At 40.1% G+C, this 17,073-nt stretch overlaps 1 protein-coding gene across 1 annotated transcript in view; it reads left to right on the top strand.

Moving 5' to 3' along the window:
• The window catches only part of LOC142592670 (uncharacterized), a 35,812-nt gene extending 19,752 nt beyond the window's left edge, over positions 1-16,060 (top strand). The window contains exons 4-5 of the mRNA XM_075704236.1: positions 157-200; positions 10,524-16,060. Of these exons, the coding sequence (XP_075560351.1) occupies positions 157-200; positions 10,524-10,888 (409 nt within the window). The 3' untranslated portion in view covers positions 10,889-16,060. The remainder of the gene's footprint in view (positions 1-156; positions 201-10,523) is intronic.
• Positions 16,061-17,073: the final 1,013 nt, after the last annotated feature.

Here is a 17,073-nt window from a genome sequence, read left to right on the forward strand (position 1 = left end):
TGCGAAAGAATGTGACTTTGCATGATTGCCTGTGCTCTAACTTCTGTTTTCATAATATATAGACCAATTTGTTTACCTTTGTCTTAAAATTTTGTCTCTGTAGTTTGTGTGTGTTGGCTAAGCCAGTAACTGATGTTCTCACTGTCTTTTTGCAAGGGGCTTGGAATGCTGCGATCATTCAAGAAAGCATGTGCTTGGAGGTCAGTGGTCTGCACGCTTTTTTGTCTTGGAGTGGTATCTAGAGCACTGCACAGCCCTGACCTTACCCGAAAGCTCGGGCTGGCCCACAGGCCAGGCCTGTGTCATGTAAAGAGAGCTTTGATGTCGGCACTCGCAGCTTCAGACTCAAGTCTGGCTCGGTCTTTGGTTGAGTCCACAATAAAGCCCAGTTATGTTGCCTGTAGCTTTGCAAAACTGTTCGCTGTGAAAATTGCTGCATTTGCAGCATTTTGGTCAATAGCGCCAGTCGGGCTAAAGGAAAGCAGGGGCAGGCAGGTCGCTACACTTTAGCGATATGCTCCACCAATAAGTGTTACGTTAGAAGGACTCCTCAGTCTCTCGCAGAATGATACCAATAGCCCCCCCCCTCTCCCCCCCGAAGCCCACCTATGCCCCACTTTTTCCTGTCTTCACAGTACTAGAAAACACTGATCAATGTAGTTCTCAGGTAATTAAGGCCTCCAATTTCTTGAGGTGAGCTGCACGTTCAGATGAGAGACTGATGATCCGTCATTTGCATCCAAGTGGCGAGATGGGTCACAGTGGCCCCATCAAACAACAAAGGAAGCGCATTAGCCGGATAGGGAGTGGCCGCAAAGGATCGACTCCAAGTGTGGCAAGACTTCTCAGAGTTGGAACAAAATGAAGACGAGTTGGACAGATATTTGCATCGCAGTGGTCTTGGAAGAGATGGGACACCTGCATGAATAGTGGAAGGATCACAGAAAAAAAAATGTCCTAGACTCTCTTCATTTGCTGAAAGTATTAATATAGCAAGCGCAATCTCAAGCAGTGGAACGATTTTCAGTGCAGCTAAATTTTGCCAGAGCAGAAAACATCCTTAAAGCAGACTCAGTGGACGATCATTTGTTTCTGCATAAAAATATTCGTACTTGTGGCAGCAGTGAATGCTTTGCGTCGTTGCATTGACTTACCTGTGACAATTTTAAGCAAGAACAAAAATGAAACAAATGTTCAACACTTTCTTAGAGCTATGCAGTAATTCATTAGGGTAGCAGCAAAGAGATTTTGGAGTACACATTCAGAAATTGCATTGTGTGTTAAGGCATAGTGCAACTTGCTACTGATTTCCATTCCGTTTCATTCTTTGTTCTAGCGTGTTCAATAAGATGGGGTAGTTTATTGCACATTTAATGCAACATAGCTTTGATTTTTAATTTTTGTAGATACCTTAAACCGATGCAGTTGCATCAAAATTATGCAACGTTAGCGAAGTGGATGTGGAAAATAAAACAACGCAGATAAATTAATCTCGCTATACATTTTTCTCTTGAATGAAGTTTTGAGATGGTAAATGGCATGACCCTCATGTTCATTGCCTTTCATTCATTCTCCCTCGCACTACTCGTGTTTGCTAGGGATCAGCATGAATGAAGAACTGTGTGAAATGTTAACCTGATCAAGAAAAAAAGTACTTCATTGTCTAAACCATACCTGCACTGTGCTTAACATCCAGCAATTTAAATCAAAAGTAGACAGAGCCGAAATTCGCTCTATTACGAAAAACCAATATTGCCTTGCTGACTGAAAAATTGATGATAATAAAATGAAGTTGAATAAAGTAATAAATATTCCTGGTTCCGCGTGACACATGATCATGTCCCTTGCATGTCAACCGTTTCTATATAATGGAGTGGGAAGAGATCCTAGCACTAGTGATTATGGAATTCTGAAAGCCAATAGACCAGCATATTTAAATTTACATTCCTGTAAATTTTAATTGTTTGTGAGAATTCTAGCATTGTACGGCACAAGTGTTATCCGAGATTCAAGAGTCAGATGAAACGGTTACTAGTGTGTACAGCAGTAGTCAGCTATGTCTTCTCTATATGAATATACGATTATTCATTCCATATTTTTTCAACAAGTATGTTGCTGTACAACCATTTGGAAAACATAGTAGGGCCATTCATATGACACAGTAATGTACAGGTCTAATAAATAGAGCATGTAGTTTGTTTTTCTCTTACCTGTTTATTTGTCAGCAACAACTTCACACAGTCAAATCTTTCTCTTTAGCAAAAAATCTTGACGTGGCTAGCAGCCTCGCAACAACTACGAACTGGATCACGATTCGATAGGCTAAAGGATGAATGGGCTGAACTGGATCGGACGAGGCCAGGCAGGGACCAAATATTTCAGGCCTGGGTCAGGTGTAGGCTAGGTTTGAAACAATCGGGTTGGGCTCGGGTCAGGCCCAGGCCAGAAAAGATGGCCTGTGCAGTGCTCTAATGGTATCTCACTGGGGCCCAAGATCTCATTAAAGTCACATTGTGCATGTATTTCAAATATTCGTAAGTGTGCTGGGATTTCAAAGTATACTATATTCTGTAGAAACATTTCAGGCAGTGGGATGCTTAGCTTTGAGGATGCTCAGTGCTTTTTCCTTTTTTTTTTAGTTAGCGCCACTGCTTATGCAGAAAAGAAAGTATGCCTAGATTAAAATGAACTTCTGTATATTTCTGTTAGGTCATTCTGCAGGGTCATTATGCATGCATTTGACAGCTGCAGAGTTTTTGATACATTCTTGCTGCTTTTTGTTATGCTTTCTAATGTTATGTTTTATGATACTTTCTTTGATTGATTGTTTATTCTTCGTGAGACTTGAAGTGAAATATAATTATGCAGTTTTGCTACTGCTTTGGTGCTAGCTGAACAACTGGGCTGCATTATGTTCATCCGATACAAAGAAGGTCTTCATGACTGGTAATTGTTTGTCCTAAGATACCAGGGTTAGATTCTTCATCGAAAATTTCAAATTCTGACTTTCAGTGTGCATTGATTGGCTGACTGAGGAACAGTTGTGGATGTTCTGAATTGAGATTGGACAGGTCCGCTTCTTATCAGTTTATTTCAGCCTCTTATCAGCTTTAGCGGTCATGTTTTTGAGCACACTCACAGAAGTGCACTCCGCACACCTTTTAGCCAAAAATGTAATGTTTGTTTGGCATAGTTATTTTGGCCATGGAGCCGTTGTGCAGCTTGTCATGATTTGAAATGCTTTTCACAATGTTGCTCTCGGTAATGCCCACACTGTTAATGCCTGAGCAATATCACTTTGTAAATCCGAGAGATGAAAATAAATTATACGAAAGCTGACACCGAATGGGTATTGTGCCCAGAGCACAAGATGACAAGAATGGGTCTTATTTGGGATCGCCCAATATCATGGCAGTTACCTGTTCTTTAAGAGTACAAACACACCATTTTATTGCTATAGTCTGTGGGAACCAGGCGTGCTTCATTTATCTGAGCACTTGCAGGTGCACATGTCATACCATTTAGTCGTATCTGCTAGGACAGGGGGTTATTCAACCACCATATCTGCAAAACCGTTGTTGCTTATCCTGAAAATAAGCTAGAAACATCAAGATTTATATATTTTAAACTTCGATATTTTCGGCATATGCAAGTATATTTTGGGCACTGTTGCAATGAAAGCACCAATATTGGTGGCCGTGAAGTTGGCCGCACTGCGTGGCACTTGCCAGATGCAACAAATTTGTTGAATTTCTGGTGATGAAGAAGGAAACATTCACAGACATTCATTTAGGATCAGAAAGTACAATTTGAAGCATGCCTAATGACCACAGAAAAACTGAATCAGATAATGCCCTGGTCGATTAAACAATGCCCCATTCATGTATGTACATACACCACACTTGTGAAGCACCAGGATTGGATCACCAAATTTTCTTGAACTGTGCTTCTCTACCCAATATAATGAATCATCCTCTCTTATTGAAGACAACTCAGTATTTAGACAGCCATAGCAGTTTAGATTTGGAATTCCAAGCCCACAAATCTTCACATTTTACAAGCCTATGTTAGCCATTAGGCTGACGTATCTTTTTCTCCACATGAGGCAGGAATGTTAAAGTTGTCTGACACCTTCATTCAAAGGTAATTATCAAGCAGTTAGAGGGCATCCAAGTTTAACATTTTTCATACGACTTTTATGACAGAACTTCTATTCATATCGCACACCCTTTTATATTGCACGCAAGACCTGTTTACTAGGAGAAAAGTGAAACAGTTAGACTTTGTGGGCAATACACAGTAGAATCGTACTGAAATTTGGCGATTATTCTCAAATGATTTGTTGTAGGGGGCGACAGGAACATGAATATCAAATAATACCCCTGTCACATTGCAAATGTAATGTCATTTCTAATGAAATGACATTTGTCGTGGTTAATGTCACTCTCACCGCATGCTGTCACACGGCAAAAATTGTCATTTGAAAATGATGACAACGACGATAGTAAAAAAAAAGACGGGCAAAAATAGCGTCAAACCTACTTTCTTTTGTATAATAATCATTTTCCAATGTGTTAATTTTCATTGGAATATGTGATGCTCCCTTTCACACCGTGCTTCTGGATCCCTAACTTGTTGACACTGACAACCAACTCGAGTTAAGCCAAGCCAAAGATCAGGCAAGCAACATGGCAGAAAGCAAGACGGGCAAGTTCGCTACCTCTGCTGAAGAGGAACGAGGAACGACAGCTGTGTGTAATCATCATTCTGATGTGCATGTAGGCTCCTAATATCCACATCGTCAGCACATGCCTTAGGGAAACATGCATGCATTTTCGTCAAGTCAATCAAAGTGGCCGCGACTGATGCTCCAGTGCGAACAAACAACTGCCACAGTTAAAGCCAAGGACATCTTTCTAGTCACTGGATTGAGAGTAGCATTCTATAATTATGCGCTGTGATGCACTTAAACATCATCAAAGTAATAATTAGCTAACAAAATCAACAGAACAATCATTATTGCTTGTTAAACTACAAAAAAAAGCATGTACTGTTTGTGGAGCTGATCGATAGGCTCCTGGTGTCCAGGATACCCATTCGATACCAATACGAATGAGTTTGGCAAACTTATTCATTTGGAATTGTCATTTTCAACGAATTTCATTACATCTTACAATGTGATAGCAAACAAGTGTCATTATAAGTGAATGTAATTCATTTTAATTGACATTAGATTTGCCGTGTGACAGGGGTATAATTTATTGTCTTGTTGAAAAAGACGATAAGTATTATATTCTTCCTTGAACTGCATGAGTGGAATGTCTGTTTTTGCTACAAGCTCAATGTTTCCTGACGTAGTACATTTTGTCTTGTATGTTCCTGTATTCTTTATTACTGTTCTCGTTCTGTATGCCTGGCCGTACTCTTCTTCCTTCTCCGTCATGCATTTGTCTTCAGCCATTGCTGGCTGTATGTATACAAAAGATTGTCATACTGAATACACCTTGATATTAAAAACACAGATGTAAGAAATTGTTGGAAATAAAGAAGTAAATCAAAAATGTTTCTTGACAATATCAGTGTGTAAGAAATAAATGCGGATAACGAATATTGAACATTTTTGTGTTGCGTATGATTTCATTTTATCCCCTTCAGGCTCTTATTAGATCTGTCTATTGAAAATTTGTTTTCACAACAGCAGCAGCTTCAGAAGAGATAGAAAATTTTGAAAATGTTGAGCGAGTTTTATCACATTTAAAAAATGTGTACTCCATGCGAGAGTCCAGCAAGGGAACGCCAGATATCAGAACATCAACTATTTAACATTTAGCATACTACTTGCAAGGGAGCCTTCCTGCCATTTGAATAATATGCGTGACATAAAACATTGTGAAAAACAGTAAAAGTGAACCCATACACCATGAGATGCTGTGATGAGAGCAAACAAGCAGCCATTTACTTTGTAACTCGTTTTACTAAGCAATGTACACTTACTATTTAAATCTTCAGCACAGGTCCAATCCAAAGTGTTTCAAGATGCATGCAACACATTTTTAATATCTCTTTCATCTGCGCTTTTGCTTTTGACGCTCTATTTTTGGCGTCCACAATTGAGCACACAGCACCTGTAGGAGGTAATGAGGTTAGGCTGTACTGGTGAGGTGTTTTCACCAAGTGTGGTTGACTCTCTGTAATGAGGTTAACCTGAAATTTTTCTTTCTAGTACGAGTGCATTAGAAATAAATGCTGATATTGAATACTATATGTACAATGGCATCTTCGTGTCGAATGCAACTGTTGTAAGGAGGTTCAGCTGTACAGGTGATGTGCTTTTGCAAAGTGTGTAACACCCAGTACAGTAGCTATTTGGTGACCTAAGGTTTTTGTCTTTCTGGGTCATTCAGGAATGCCATGTGCATAGTTAGTGCTTCAAAAGAGTGTAATTCGTGGCTGTGAAAACATGATCTCGTGCGTGGAGTGGCCATACTTTCTTGAGGACCCTTGAATTATAGGTACAAAGTAGTAAAGTTTTAGGCAGTGCAGTGTCAGAAACAGCTTATCATGTTTAAAGTGCTTTAATTTAATGGTGTACTTGTGCCTTATTTGCTGCCCAGTGTAGCTTATGTTGGTATATGTGATGCTAAACCGAATCATCAGTATTATTTCTTACAGGGTGCAAGGTTTTGTTTCTCTTTCTCATGTCTGTTGCTTGAGAAGGTGTATGAATTGATTTGAGTGCGTTTATTTCAAGGAATGCATTGGAACTCACACCGTTGCTTATATGTTAAACTCTGTATGTCTCAAATGGGGAGATATTATTGTACACAGCCTAAAGCTTGGATGATGGTCTGATACAGTGTTTTCACTGCAGAAGACGTGGTGTGTCAATAATTTAGCTATTTACTGTGAAATGCCGATTACTGTACTTGTTTTGGCTGAATGGCAAACATTTGATTGAAAGTCACTGTGGTTACATTCCGATTTGGGTGGAATGCAAAAAATGCTTGTAGACCATGTTTGGGTGCATATGAAAGAGTTGTACAAAAATCCAGAACTCCTTACTACAGTGTACTTCATAACCCACTGTGTGATTTCAGAACATTAGACCCAATAATTAAAGTATGAATTATTCTGGAAAATTGTAGCTTTTATGGTCCCTAAATAAAATGTTTCTTTGTGAACTCTCAGTATTGATTAACTTGCTAATTTAAATGTACCGTAAAACTTTGAAATTTGGCAAACTGTGCGATAACCAAGTTTTCTGTTTTCTCACTTATTAATACTGATTGCAGATGTTGAAACGCACAATTGTGAGCTAAAATTCTACAATCATGAGTTTCGCAAAAAGTAACGTTTTACAGCCTGTACATGCTGCCAGAAGTGTAACACATGTGTCCAGTTCACATGGGTTTGTTCAAACAACACAGTACAAGCACAAATTTCAGATAGTGTGGTGTCACCAGAAGCGAATTCAAAAAACGCTTTCAGGGTATCGGAACCTTTGCTTATGACATTAATTACATACAAACGAGATTGAAATGCAAGATGCCAAGCAGGTCTTTCCAAATGCTGCACAGGCAAGCTCCAACTTACCGGAAAACCGGTCCCAACTGAAGCCAACCAAGATTGATGTTCTGAAAGTCACGATATGCTTGTTATTCTTCATCTGTAGGGCTGTGTAAGTATTCGAACGTTTCGAAAGCAAGTCGAATATTGCCATATTCAATTCGATCTTCACATCGAGTAGTCACTATTTGTAAATAGAAATATCTTGCAAACAGTTTTCAGATAAGTAACTCAGTTCATCAACTTTGGGATGAATTTACTTCCTGGCGGCCATAGTAGACATAAAATGTGAGAGGTTACATAGTGGAATATGCGGTACATGACTCAGGGAGCTAGGCTTCTAGAGCTACGGCACTATCATTCCCACTCACCTATGACACCTGAGTATGCGAATAAACTGCTTGCTTGATCCTAATGCTCCATTTGTGTTTTAATAAGCAACACTTCGAAATTAACGGGCAGTATTATTGTAAAAGAAGCTCCCCAACACTAAATGTTCCACATTGTGAAGATCATTTAGCATTTATCCTGAGAGTGGTTGTTAATTATTCGAGAACTATTCTAAAAGTATAAGAGTTGATTTGCTTCTGGCACTTTTCGATTCGTATTCAATTCAGTCTCAGAAATTACCATTTGCACATCCTTTTATTCTGTAACACAATGTTGTGTGCTTGCCATTGCTTTAATCTTGGTTTGAGCTTGAGCTTATTGCTGCAAGAAGGGCAAGTGCTTTGTACACCCAGTAGGAATAAATGTTGCGTTTTTTCAGTTTCTGAATGCAGTTTGCTTGGTCACTGGTGAACATCACAAATAATTGGTGTTCTTGATCACTTACTGTTAAGTCCAACATGTAATGCAATGTATTTGTTTTACATTTTGGCGTGACAAGCTTGCTTCTTTGTTTGGGTACCACAGTGCTTATGAATCAAAGTGTATTTTTGACTTATTTGATTGCGCAAAACCATTTTTGGACATATTATACACAGCTAAACTTCTTTTGGTATTTCACGGCCGTGAAATAGTCCATTATGTTAAATTCAGGTGTGTATTTTATGCAAGGGTTTGTAGTATTCATCACCCATGAAGCAGCAGATGTAAAGAAAAAGCTTCCTGAGGCTATGAAAATGTAACTTGTGCCTTTTTAGCTACTTGCTGCATTGACAGCAGAGACGAGATAAATCAAATGCATAGGCCGAAAACATCAATAAAATTTGACAGCTTTGAATCTGCTCAGCAGGCTCATTTCAGTAAGTGTCTGAGTTGCAAATAATAGGAAAATATAGCGTGTCTGCCTGGCCACCCAAATTCGAGCAATGTTGAATTTGCATTGTAGTAGTAAGACATTTCTTTATTAGAATATTTCTTTTTGCAGAAAGTTTGCCTTTAAGAAACATGTGTTTGAGTCATTGAGTTGAGTATGCTCTATAATTTATTGAGGGTACGTACCATGTATTTTGTAATACAGAAAACCTGCTTTCTGGGAAATTTTTTCGCCTGCTTACCAGTGCAAGGGGCAGTTGCAGAAAGCATTTTTCCGAGGGGTAACCAGAGTTATAACCTCAAATTATGAACTTGTGTGCAGGCAGCAGTAAGCTAATGCATATAATAAGTTACCAAGTGTTGAAGAGGGGCACTTGCATGAAACTTGTTAACATAGTCACTTGGCATCCTAATGTGCAGCTGCCAGCTACCATTTGTGCAAAGCTTTTTGACCATAGCTAAATTTACTGATAAATTGCTTCATGCAAACAGTCCCACATTTCTGTGTACTTTTGAGTTAATAAGGCACATTCTGTGCTTTTTGAATGCTGCGATATAGGAATGCTTATAGTTTTTAGGATTTAACATTGCCTGTTTTGTACAATAATGTGCATTTTTATTCCAACAACTCCAACCGAATATTTTGCACTTAGTGCTGCTTTGTTCTTGTGCATATCTTGCAGTAACATTACATTTCTGGGTCTGCACCATTGGTAGAACATGTGTCATTATTAAGGAAGTAATATGGCCAACAAACAGAAAAGACTGTGAAGCATCATAATGACCACCTTTCAAATAAACTTATTAGGAAACCCTTGCATCATCACATTTCCACATGCTTATGCTATGGCGTTGACAAAAAAGAGGGTTTCTATCTTATTCTTAGTTGATAGTTAGCAATTGTGTTTTTATGTGTTGTCCTTTTTTATATCATTGCTACTATATTCTTCTTAACAATGTTGTTCCAACTGGCCTGCACTTCTATGCTTCTCGAATATGTGGCATTGTTGTTCACTTAGTTGTTCAATGTTTTATTTGCTGACAGAAATCAAAGCCACTGTGTCTCTCACCTCCAGTAAATTCAAAGAGTTTGAGAAATCGCTTACTACAATATCTTTGGTGCATTACTCGCTCACGTTCACAACATATGGCAGTGCTTTCGACCTCCTTGGTATGAATAGTCTCTTTTCCTTACGTCTATGCTTTAACCTCAAATGTTATGAAGTTAAATGAAGTTAAAGAAGAAATGATTTGGAGCCAGACGGCACAAATATTCATTTCACATGTGCCAATACATTTTGACTATGTCCAACATGGTGCAAGCTTTTGTAGAGTGGAAGCAGTAACACAAGCTTAACAAGGCGGTCACACTCGTAATTTGTACCATGTCAACAGCAAGAAGCTGTTTCCACCCTGGAGGTAAATTTTGCAAGTCAACTCTGCACTAACTTGCTCTTTTGACAGTACTGACAGTGTTGGTTTTATCTATTGCCGACTTACTTGTGCAAGCAAAGAAACCATGTGTTACCAAAAAATGCTGACAAAAAACAAAACAAAAAAAACCAGCGGGATGTGTAAAGCCTTCTTTGAAAGTTGTTGGAATAAATATGTAAGTCACTCTAACGGGCGTATCTACTTTTCCCTTTCCCTGTAGTTTGGCCCTCGCAGTGTAACATGAGTGTTTTCTCTCCCCGCAGCTGCAGCAGGACGAAGCGCTCGAGGCAAGGGCAGATCATTTCTGCAGCTATGGTCGGTGAGGGAAAATGCTGAAGAGGCAGCTGAGACTGAAGGTATCAGGCCACGCAAGTTTCGCCCCATTTTTGGGAGTTCTATTACAGATGCCACTGCTCAGGCAAAGAAAAGTGGAATGAGGAAAGATCCGTTCCTTTGCAACCTTTGCCCGTACACCACGCACTATGCGACTCACATGAAAGACCACATGCGAATGCACAAGGGGGAGAAGCCCTTCAAGTGCACAAAGTGCCCTGCTGCGTTCACACAGGCAGCAAATTGTCGGCGCCACGTACGCACCCATGATTGTGAGAAAACCCAGATGACATGATTTCGTGTTCGTAGGCACATGCCTTGCGCGGCAGTCATGCTCTGTGGAGACGTGCACGATAAAATGTGTTAACAGATGTTGTAAACACAACATAAAGGATATTACTGCTCCAGAGCGAGTTATACAAGACAGCAAAGGTACATGAACAGCAAACATGGTAATTGCTTTTTTTAATCTGGCTAGATAGAAGTGGGCTCAGTTTAGGAGAAATTTGAGTCCGGAAAACTCATTCATGAGGTTTGGTACATAGCTGTTATCAGTGCTTTAGTGTGAATAGGCAAATACTATTGTGGAGCCATGTGGACTTAATATAGAATGACAAAGGCGTACTTACAATAAACACAGGCTCTGTCATCTATTACATTGATCCAAAGTGGGCTGCCAAGTGGAGCCACCAGAATGAGGACAACAAAATGCGCAGGTGTTTGTGCTCCTCTTGTCAAGCATTATTAAAATATATTTGTATGACAAGGTATTACTTGTAATCAAATTCGTGACAATATGTGTGCTTTTTCCTTGTTCTGCATGATGGAGCACTCATATTCGAAGAGCAGCGTATCAGTTAACCCGGAAGTTGTTTTGAAATAAAACAGCTTAAAGAGCATGTATAGTAATCTTGTTTTCCAATTTTGCATTGCTTACGACTAGCTTGTTGCACTACTTGATTACAATTGCATAAAAAAAAAAAATTCGCAGTTTCGCCTGGAAATCACGGCACTTACGATAAATTTGTGATAACGAAGTTTTCAGCAACATGAAGCAAGGCTCGTAGTTTCGTTGGTCATATAAATTGCAGTGAACATTCCCTTTCTGATTACAATACCAAGCATGGTGTCGCGCATGCACAGGCAAACACGAGCAGATCTCACTCAACGACCACAAGCATTTGCGATGACAACATTGCCACAATGAAGAGTGGCACCAATGGCGAGCAAATTACCCATAGGGCTGCCTCCTGGTTTAACGCGAAGTAGGTATGGGAGAACGCAGGGCACACGAAGCCATGGGCGAACGTAGCCTTTGTACCCATACCTCCAAGATAGGCTCACACGGTTGTGCACAGCTGTGCCCATTCGCAGCCACCCACCCGCTGGAGGAAACACACCAACTTCCTTCTCCTCCTCTTCTATTGCACGCTCACTGCTTCTCCACTTGTGCGCACAAAGAGACTGCACGCATCCGCCCCACCCCTCCTTCCTGTGCGTGCAAGACGCTGCGACACCAGGTCGCCATCCCCGGCTCTGCGTTGCACCTACAGCACACTGTGCATGGCCGCGATCTTATCACACTTGGACTTTATACAGAACATTACGGTGACGATGGCGGCAATTCATGTGTAGTGTCCATATAATTGCTATAGAAAAAAAAAAATGTTGACTTGCAGTACACATACCTAGTCATTTTATTGCGATAGCAATTATGGCAATTACGTCTTTTCATGCCATGCGTAACGACAAGACAACAAAGGGTGGTGGCGCTGCCTTGTTAATCAAGAACTAAATTAAGCACAAACCACTTCCCGTCATTGAGGATCACGAGAGCATATGGTGCAAATTATTCATGGGTAGATTCGTTTTAATAATTTGTGTTATTTATCGTGCCCTTGGCAGCTCCTTAGAGTTTATTCAGAAGCTTGATTACGTTGTAAGCATAACTAACAAATGTAGTAGGTTAATACTAAAGGGCGATTTTAACCTGCCTGGTGTTGACTGGAACGCACAAATATCAAGCACTGTCGATAGGCTACACGCGGACTGTATGTTGGAAATAATGGCAAAACATAGCCTAATTCAAGTGGTAAATGAACCAACGCGAAAATAGGGCCAATGCCACTCGATACTTGATGTGGTATTTTTATCATATGAGAGCTTTTATTGCCAAATCGATGTAGAAAATGGAATATCGGACCACCAACCATAGCAGCCGCCCTGAAAATAGATGATAAGGGTTTTGCCAAACATTTTAACACGCATGTGCTAAATTTTCGAAGGGCAGATGACACATCAGTCCTCGATAATCTAGAGATACCTCTTGACACGATACCGCAGGAAAATTATGTGCAGCGTGTTTGGACATATTTTAAGTCAACAGTTGCAGATTGCATATCACAGTTTGTACCTGTCAGATGGAAACGCGTAGAAAACGCAAACCCGTGGATCATTAGAACCATTATTCACTTGAAATGCTGACTACAGCACGCATGGCAGGTGATGCCAAGAAACCCTGACATGATATCTGTTCTTAGCGCACAGGTTTGAACTGAATTAAAGACAGCCAGGGCAACTTTCTTTTCGACTGCCTTGACCAATTACGTGCTAAACAGTCCGGACAGATTCTGGAGATACCTGACTGCTTCAAAATCAGCAATAACTGCAGTTCGCGTGTATGATAGCATTTACAGCAAGCCAGCCCTCATGGCAAAGGAATTCAATAATTTCTTCTGCTCAGTGTTCTTGCCTGGACAAATCGACCCCCCGATACAGGAATTACAGGACACCTGCGGAGACGAAATTCAAATTTCAAAGGAAGGACTATTAAAGCTCCTGTAGAAACTAAATTGTGAGAAGTCATCAGGGCCAGATGACATACCAAATGAATTTCTGAAACGCTATATTGATTGGGTTGAAGAATTCCTAGTACGAATTTTTAGGGCATTATTAGACACTGGTACTTTAACTGATGACTGGCTAATGGGCAAGATAGTGCCGATCTTCAAAGAAGGAGACAGATTCAATATGAAGAATTACCATCCTATTTCTATTACATGCACTGTTTGTAAAGTGTTGGAACACATCCTCTGCAAGTATATAATAGAGAACATGGAAACGAAAAAAATATTTTATGCTAAACAACATGGATTTGATAGGTGCCTCTCCACCGTGACCCAGCTGTTCGAGACAGTTGAATACTTTGTGTTAGCCATAAACAACAAAGACGACATAGATGTCATAGCCTTAGATTTTTCTAAGACATTTGGCAGGGTTTGCCATGCAAAACTTGTGCGCAGGCTTTATGACACTGGTATTAATACAAGAATAGTATGATGGGCTCAGGCTTATTTAAAGAATCGACAGCAGTTCGTAAAAATTTGTAATGAGCGGTCGTCAACATTGCCGGTTACGTCCGGCGTTTCTTAGGGGTCGGTCTTGGGGCTGGCGCTGTTTCTGATACATATACATTAACGATATAGCCATGAACATTAACCCACTGATCGAAGTATGACAATTTGCAGATGACTGTTTGGTGTTCTGCCGGGTAAAAAGCACCATTGACCAAATTTTATTGAATGAGTCATTGCAGATTATTAATGACTATTGTACCTTATGGGATATGTAAATTAACTTAAACAAGTCTGCTTGCATGACTGTATCAAATGAGAAACTACCCTCGCTTTTTTCTTATGCTATTGGTGGTGATATAATAAAACATACAAAAGATATGAAATATCTTGGAATAACCATAATACACGATCTAAAATAGAACCGTCATGTGGCGATCACGTGTGGATCCACACAGTGAAAGCTTGGCTTGATAAAAAGGAAATTGAAGTTTGCCAGTTGTGATGTAAAACTAAGTGCATACCGGGCAATTGTTCGCCCTAGTCTAGAGTACGGAAGTATAGTCTGGGACCCATACCAGTGATACCTCATTAATAAACTAGAAAAAGTACAGCGTCTTGCTGCCAGGTTTGTTTTTTCCTGCTACTATTGAATGCAATCAGTTACAGAGTAACTTGATAGGGCTAACCTTCCGGCACTTGCTGAGTGCTGAGTGCTGAATTTATGTTCCAACTACAAATGTGAAGCCTAAACGTGGATCCCAGTCTGTACTTGCGACCTCCTGGCAGAATAGCACCAAGGATTAATCACAGCTATGCTTTCATGCCTTATTCCTCCAGATTTGATGTCTGTAAGCATTTTTGTTTGGTTAAAACAATTGTTGACTGGAACATACTTAATTCCGAGGTTTTTGAAAATGTTGACTGTGTGGTTTCCTTTGAAAGAAACTTGGAAATGTTATTTTACTAATCGTAAGTGTATATATGCCTTGTAATTATATACACCTTGTAGGTAATTATTGATTAATTGTTTTTGCACATGCCACTGTTTTGTTATAAGATTGTATTTCCCACCCTGTAACAGCCCGAAAAGGGCTCACAGTATGGACAAATAAAAAAAATAATAAAAATGTGGACACTCCAGGTGTATTTCCGTTGTCGGCGTCGCCGTGATGTTCTGTATAAAGCCTAAGGGCGATAACATCATCCCCATGCACTGTATACTGTATGTGTGAGTTAAAGCATGTGACAGTGAGCCAACGATGGCGGCTCAATCGCGCACGCATGGGCAGAAAGCGGGGAGGAAGCATGTCGTCTACCGTCGCATGCAGAGCACCGGGAGTAGAGGAGGGAGGGGGAGGGCGTTATACTTTAGTGGTTGCTGCACGTGGCTTGGTCGTGTGGGCCCCATCTTGAAAGCGATCTGCGATGGGGAAAGAGTCTAGGTGCACCAACAGCCAATTGCCTCGTGTGCGTTATGTTCTTGCCACTTATTTGCATTGAAGCAAGAAGCAGTACGAAGGTCAATTCGCTCGCTCCTGCTGCAGTGCTTCCTCACTCCCATGTTTTGAGAGTGAGTTTCTGTGATCATCGAGTTAGGTTTAATGTATGCTTGTGCACATGTGACACTATGCTTGTCAGTTTAGCAAGTGAATGTTTACAAGTTTACATGGCCGATAAAACTGCTATTCTTACTTCATATAGCTGTCTAATTATTTTCTATCACAATCGATGCTTTGCTTTTCAGGCAAAACTGCGACTTCCTTTCTTTTCCTCTCTTGATGGTATTGGTCTGGAGGACAGTGTTCCTACGGTTGTGTATTTCATTACTTTGTCGCCAAATAAACTGTTTGAATGAATTTGGAAAGAGAGCTATGTATATAGAGACAAATACTATTGAAAATAAGATAACATTGCTTGTCTTGCTTTAACGATTAATGCTTTCTCAACTTGCACTTCATTGTAAAAAAAAAATGTCTAGACCGATGCGCAAGCGCGACCTGAATCAGGCTTTATTGCAAAAGTGCCCGATATTGAATCTATGTTCATGCTTGAGTGACTGCATTTAAGTGAAAATGTTTTTGCTTTGTCTGAATAAAGACACCCTTGCAGTACTTTCAGAATCTTGTTCTAATTTGTGCTTCTACACAAGGGTGACTATCATAAGTGCATGTTTGCACAAACATAATGATATAAAACTAAAGCCAGCAGGTACTTCTTTGCATATGATAGGGTCCGTTACTAAGGCAATCAGGCCAGAGCTTTATTCTGCTGCTTTGAAAGAGCCAGTAAGAACACTGATGGCTGCTTTAGAAGGTCTGCCAGTAATTTGCATTGGCTTTGTTTCCTATGTTACAATATAAGAAGCTAATTCAGACATGAAACGGGCATGCTTAATTTTTGAGGTTATTTCGACGAAAGAGGAGGGATGTTAATATTGCCAAAGTTATTTGACCAACATATACTTTGACCCTGCATGAGAACTTGGGACATGAAGACTAATTTTTTGGCTGTGTAGCAGCATATTAAACTGAAAAATTATTTGGGCATGAGAGTTGTACAAGCATGGGGTATGTCTCACTTGCTGAAATATCTGTAAAGCTCTGTCCATTTGCTGGGCAGCTCATGTTGTGAAGCAAATGAATGCTTTTCTACCAAGGCGGTTTCATTTGGTATGTTTTAGTGCAAGAACCCTTATGGTTTGCTATGCTTAAAGTTACTTAGGCAACGTAGAGAGCAGTGTTGAGCTCAGGTTTCCAGTTGACATTTGTCAGAGATATGAGTGGTGTCATGGTCAGATTGACTGTGAGGAAAGTGAGTGCTTGTGGTCTGTTTACTCTCATCACAGCAGAGTAAAGTTTGTGGTCCCCTTGCTGCCACCATCATTGTGTTGTGACACCATATTGTTCTCAGTGAAGCCTTGTGAAGTTGACAAAAGCTTGTGTCCTAGTGGAGCAGTGCATAATGATTTTAGCTAAAACTGGCAATATGGCAGTACAGAGATCATAGGGAGACTTTGATGAGCAGTGCATAAGCAAGCCACATGGGAATTGAGGGGCCATTTATACGAAAGCTTGACACTTTTCGTCCTTGAGAGACATATGCAAGGAAATCATTAAAGGGATTT

This window comes from Dermacentor variabilis, chromosome 9 (genome assembly GCF_050947875.1).
Source record: "Dermacentor variabilis isolate Ectoservices chromosome 9, ASM5094787v1, whole genome shotgun sequence".
Taxonomy (NCBI): Eukaryota; Metazoa; Arthropoda; class Arachnida; order Ixodida; family Ixodidae; genus Dermacentor; species Dermacentor variabilis.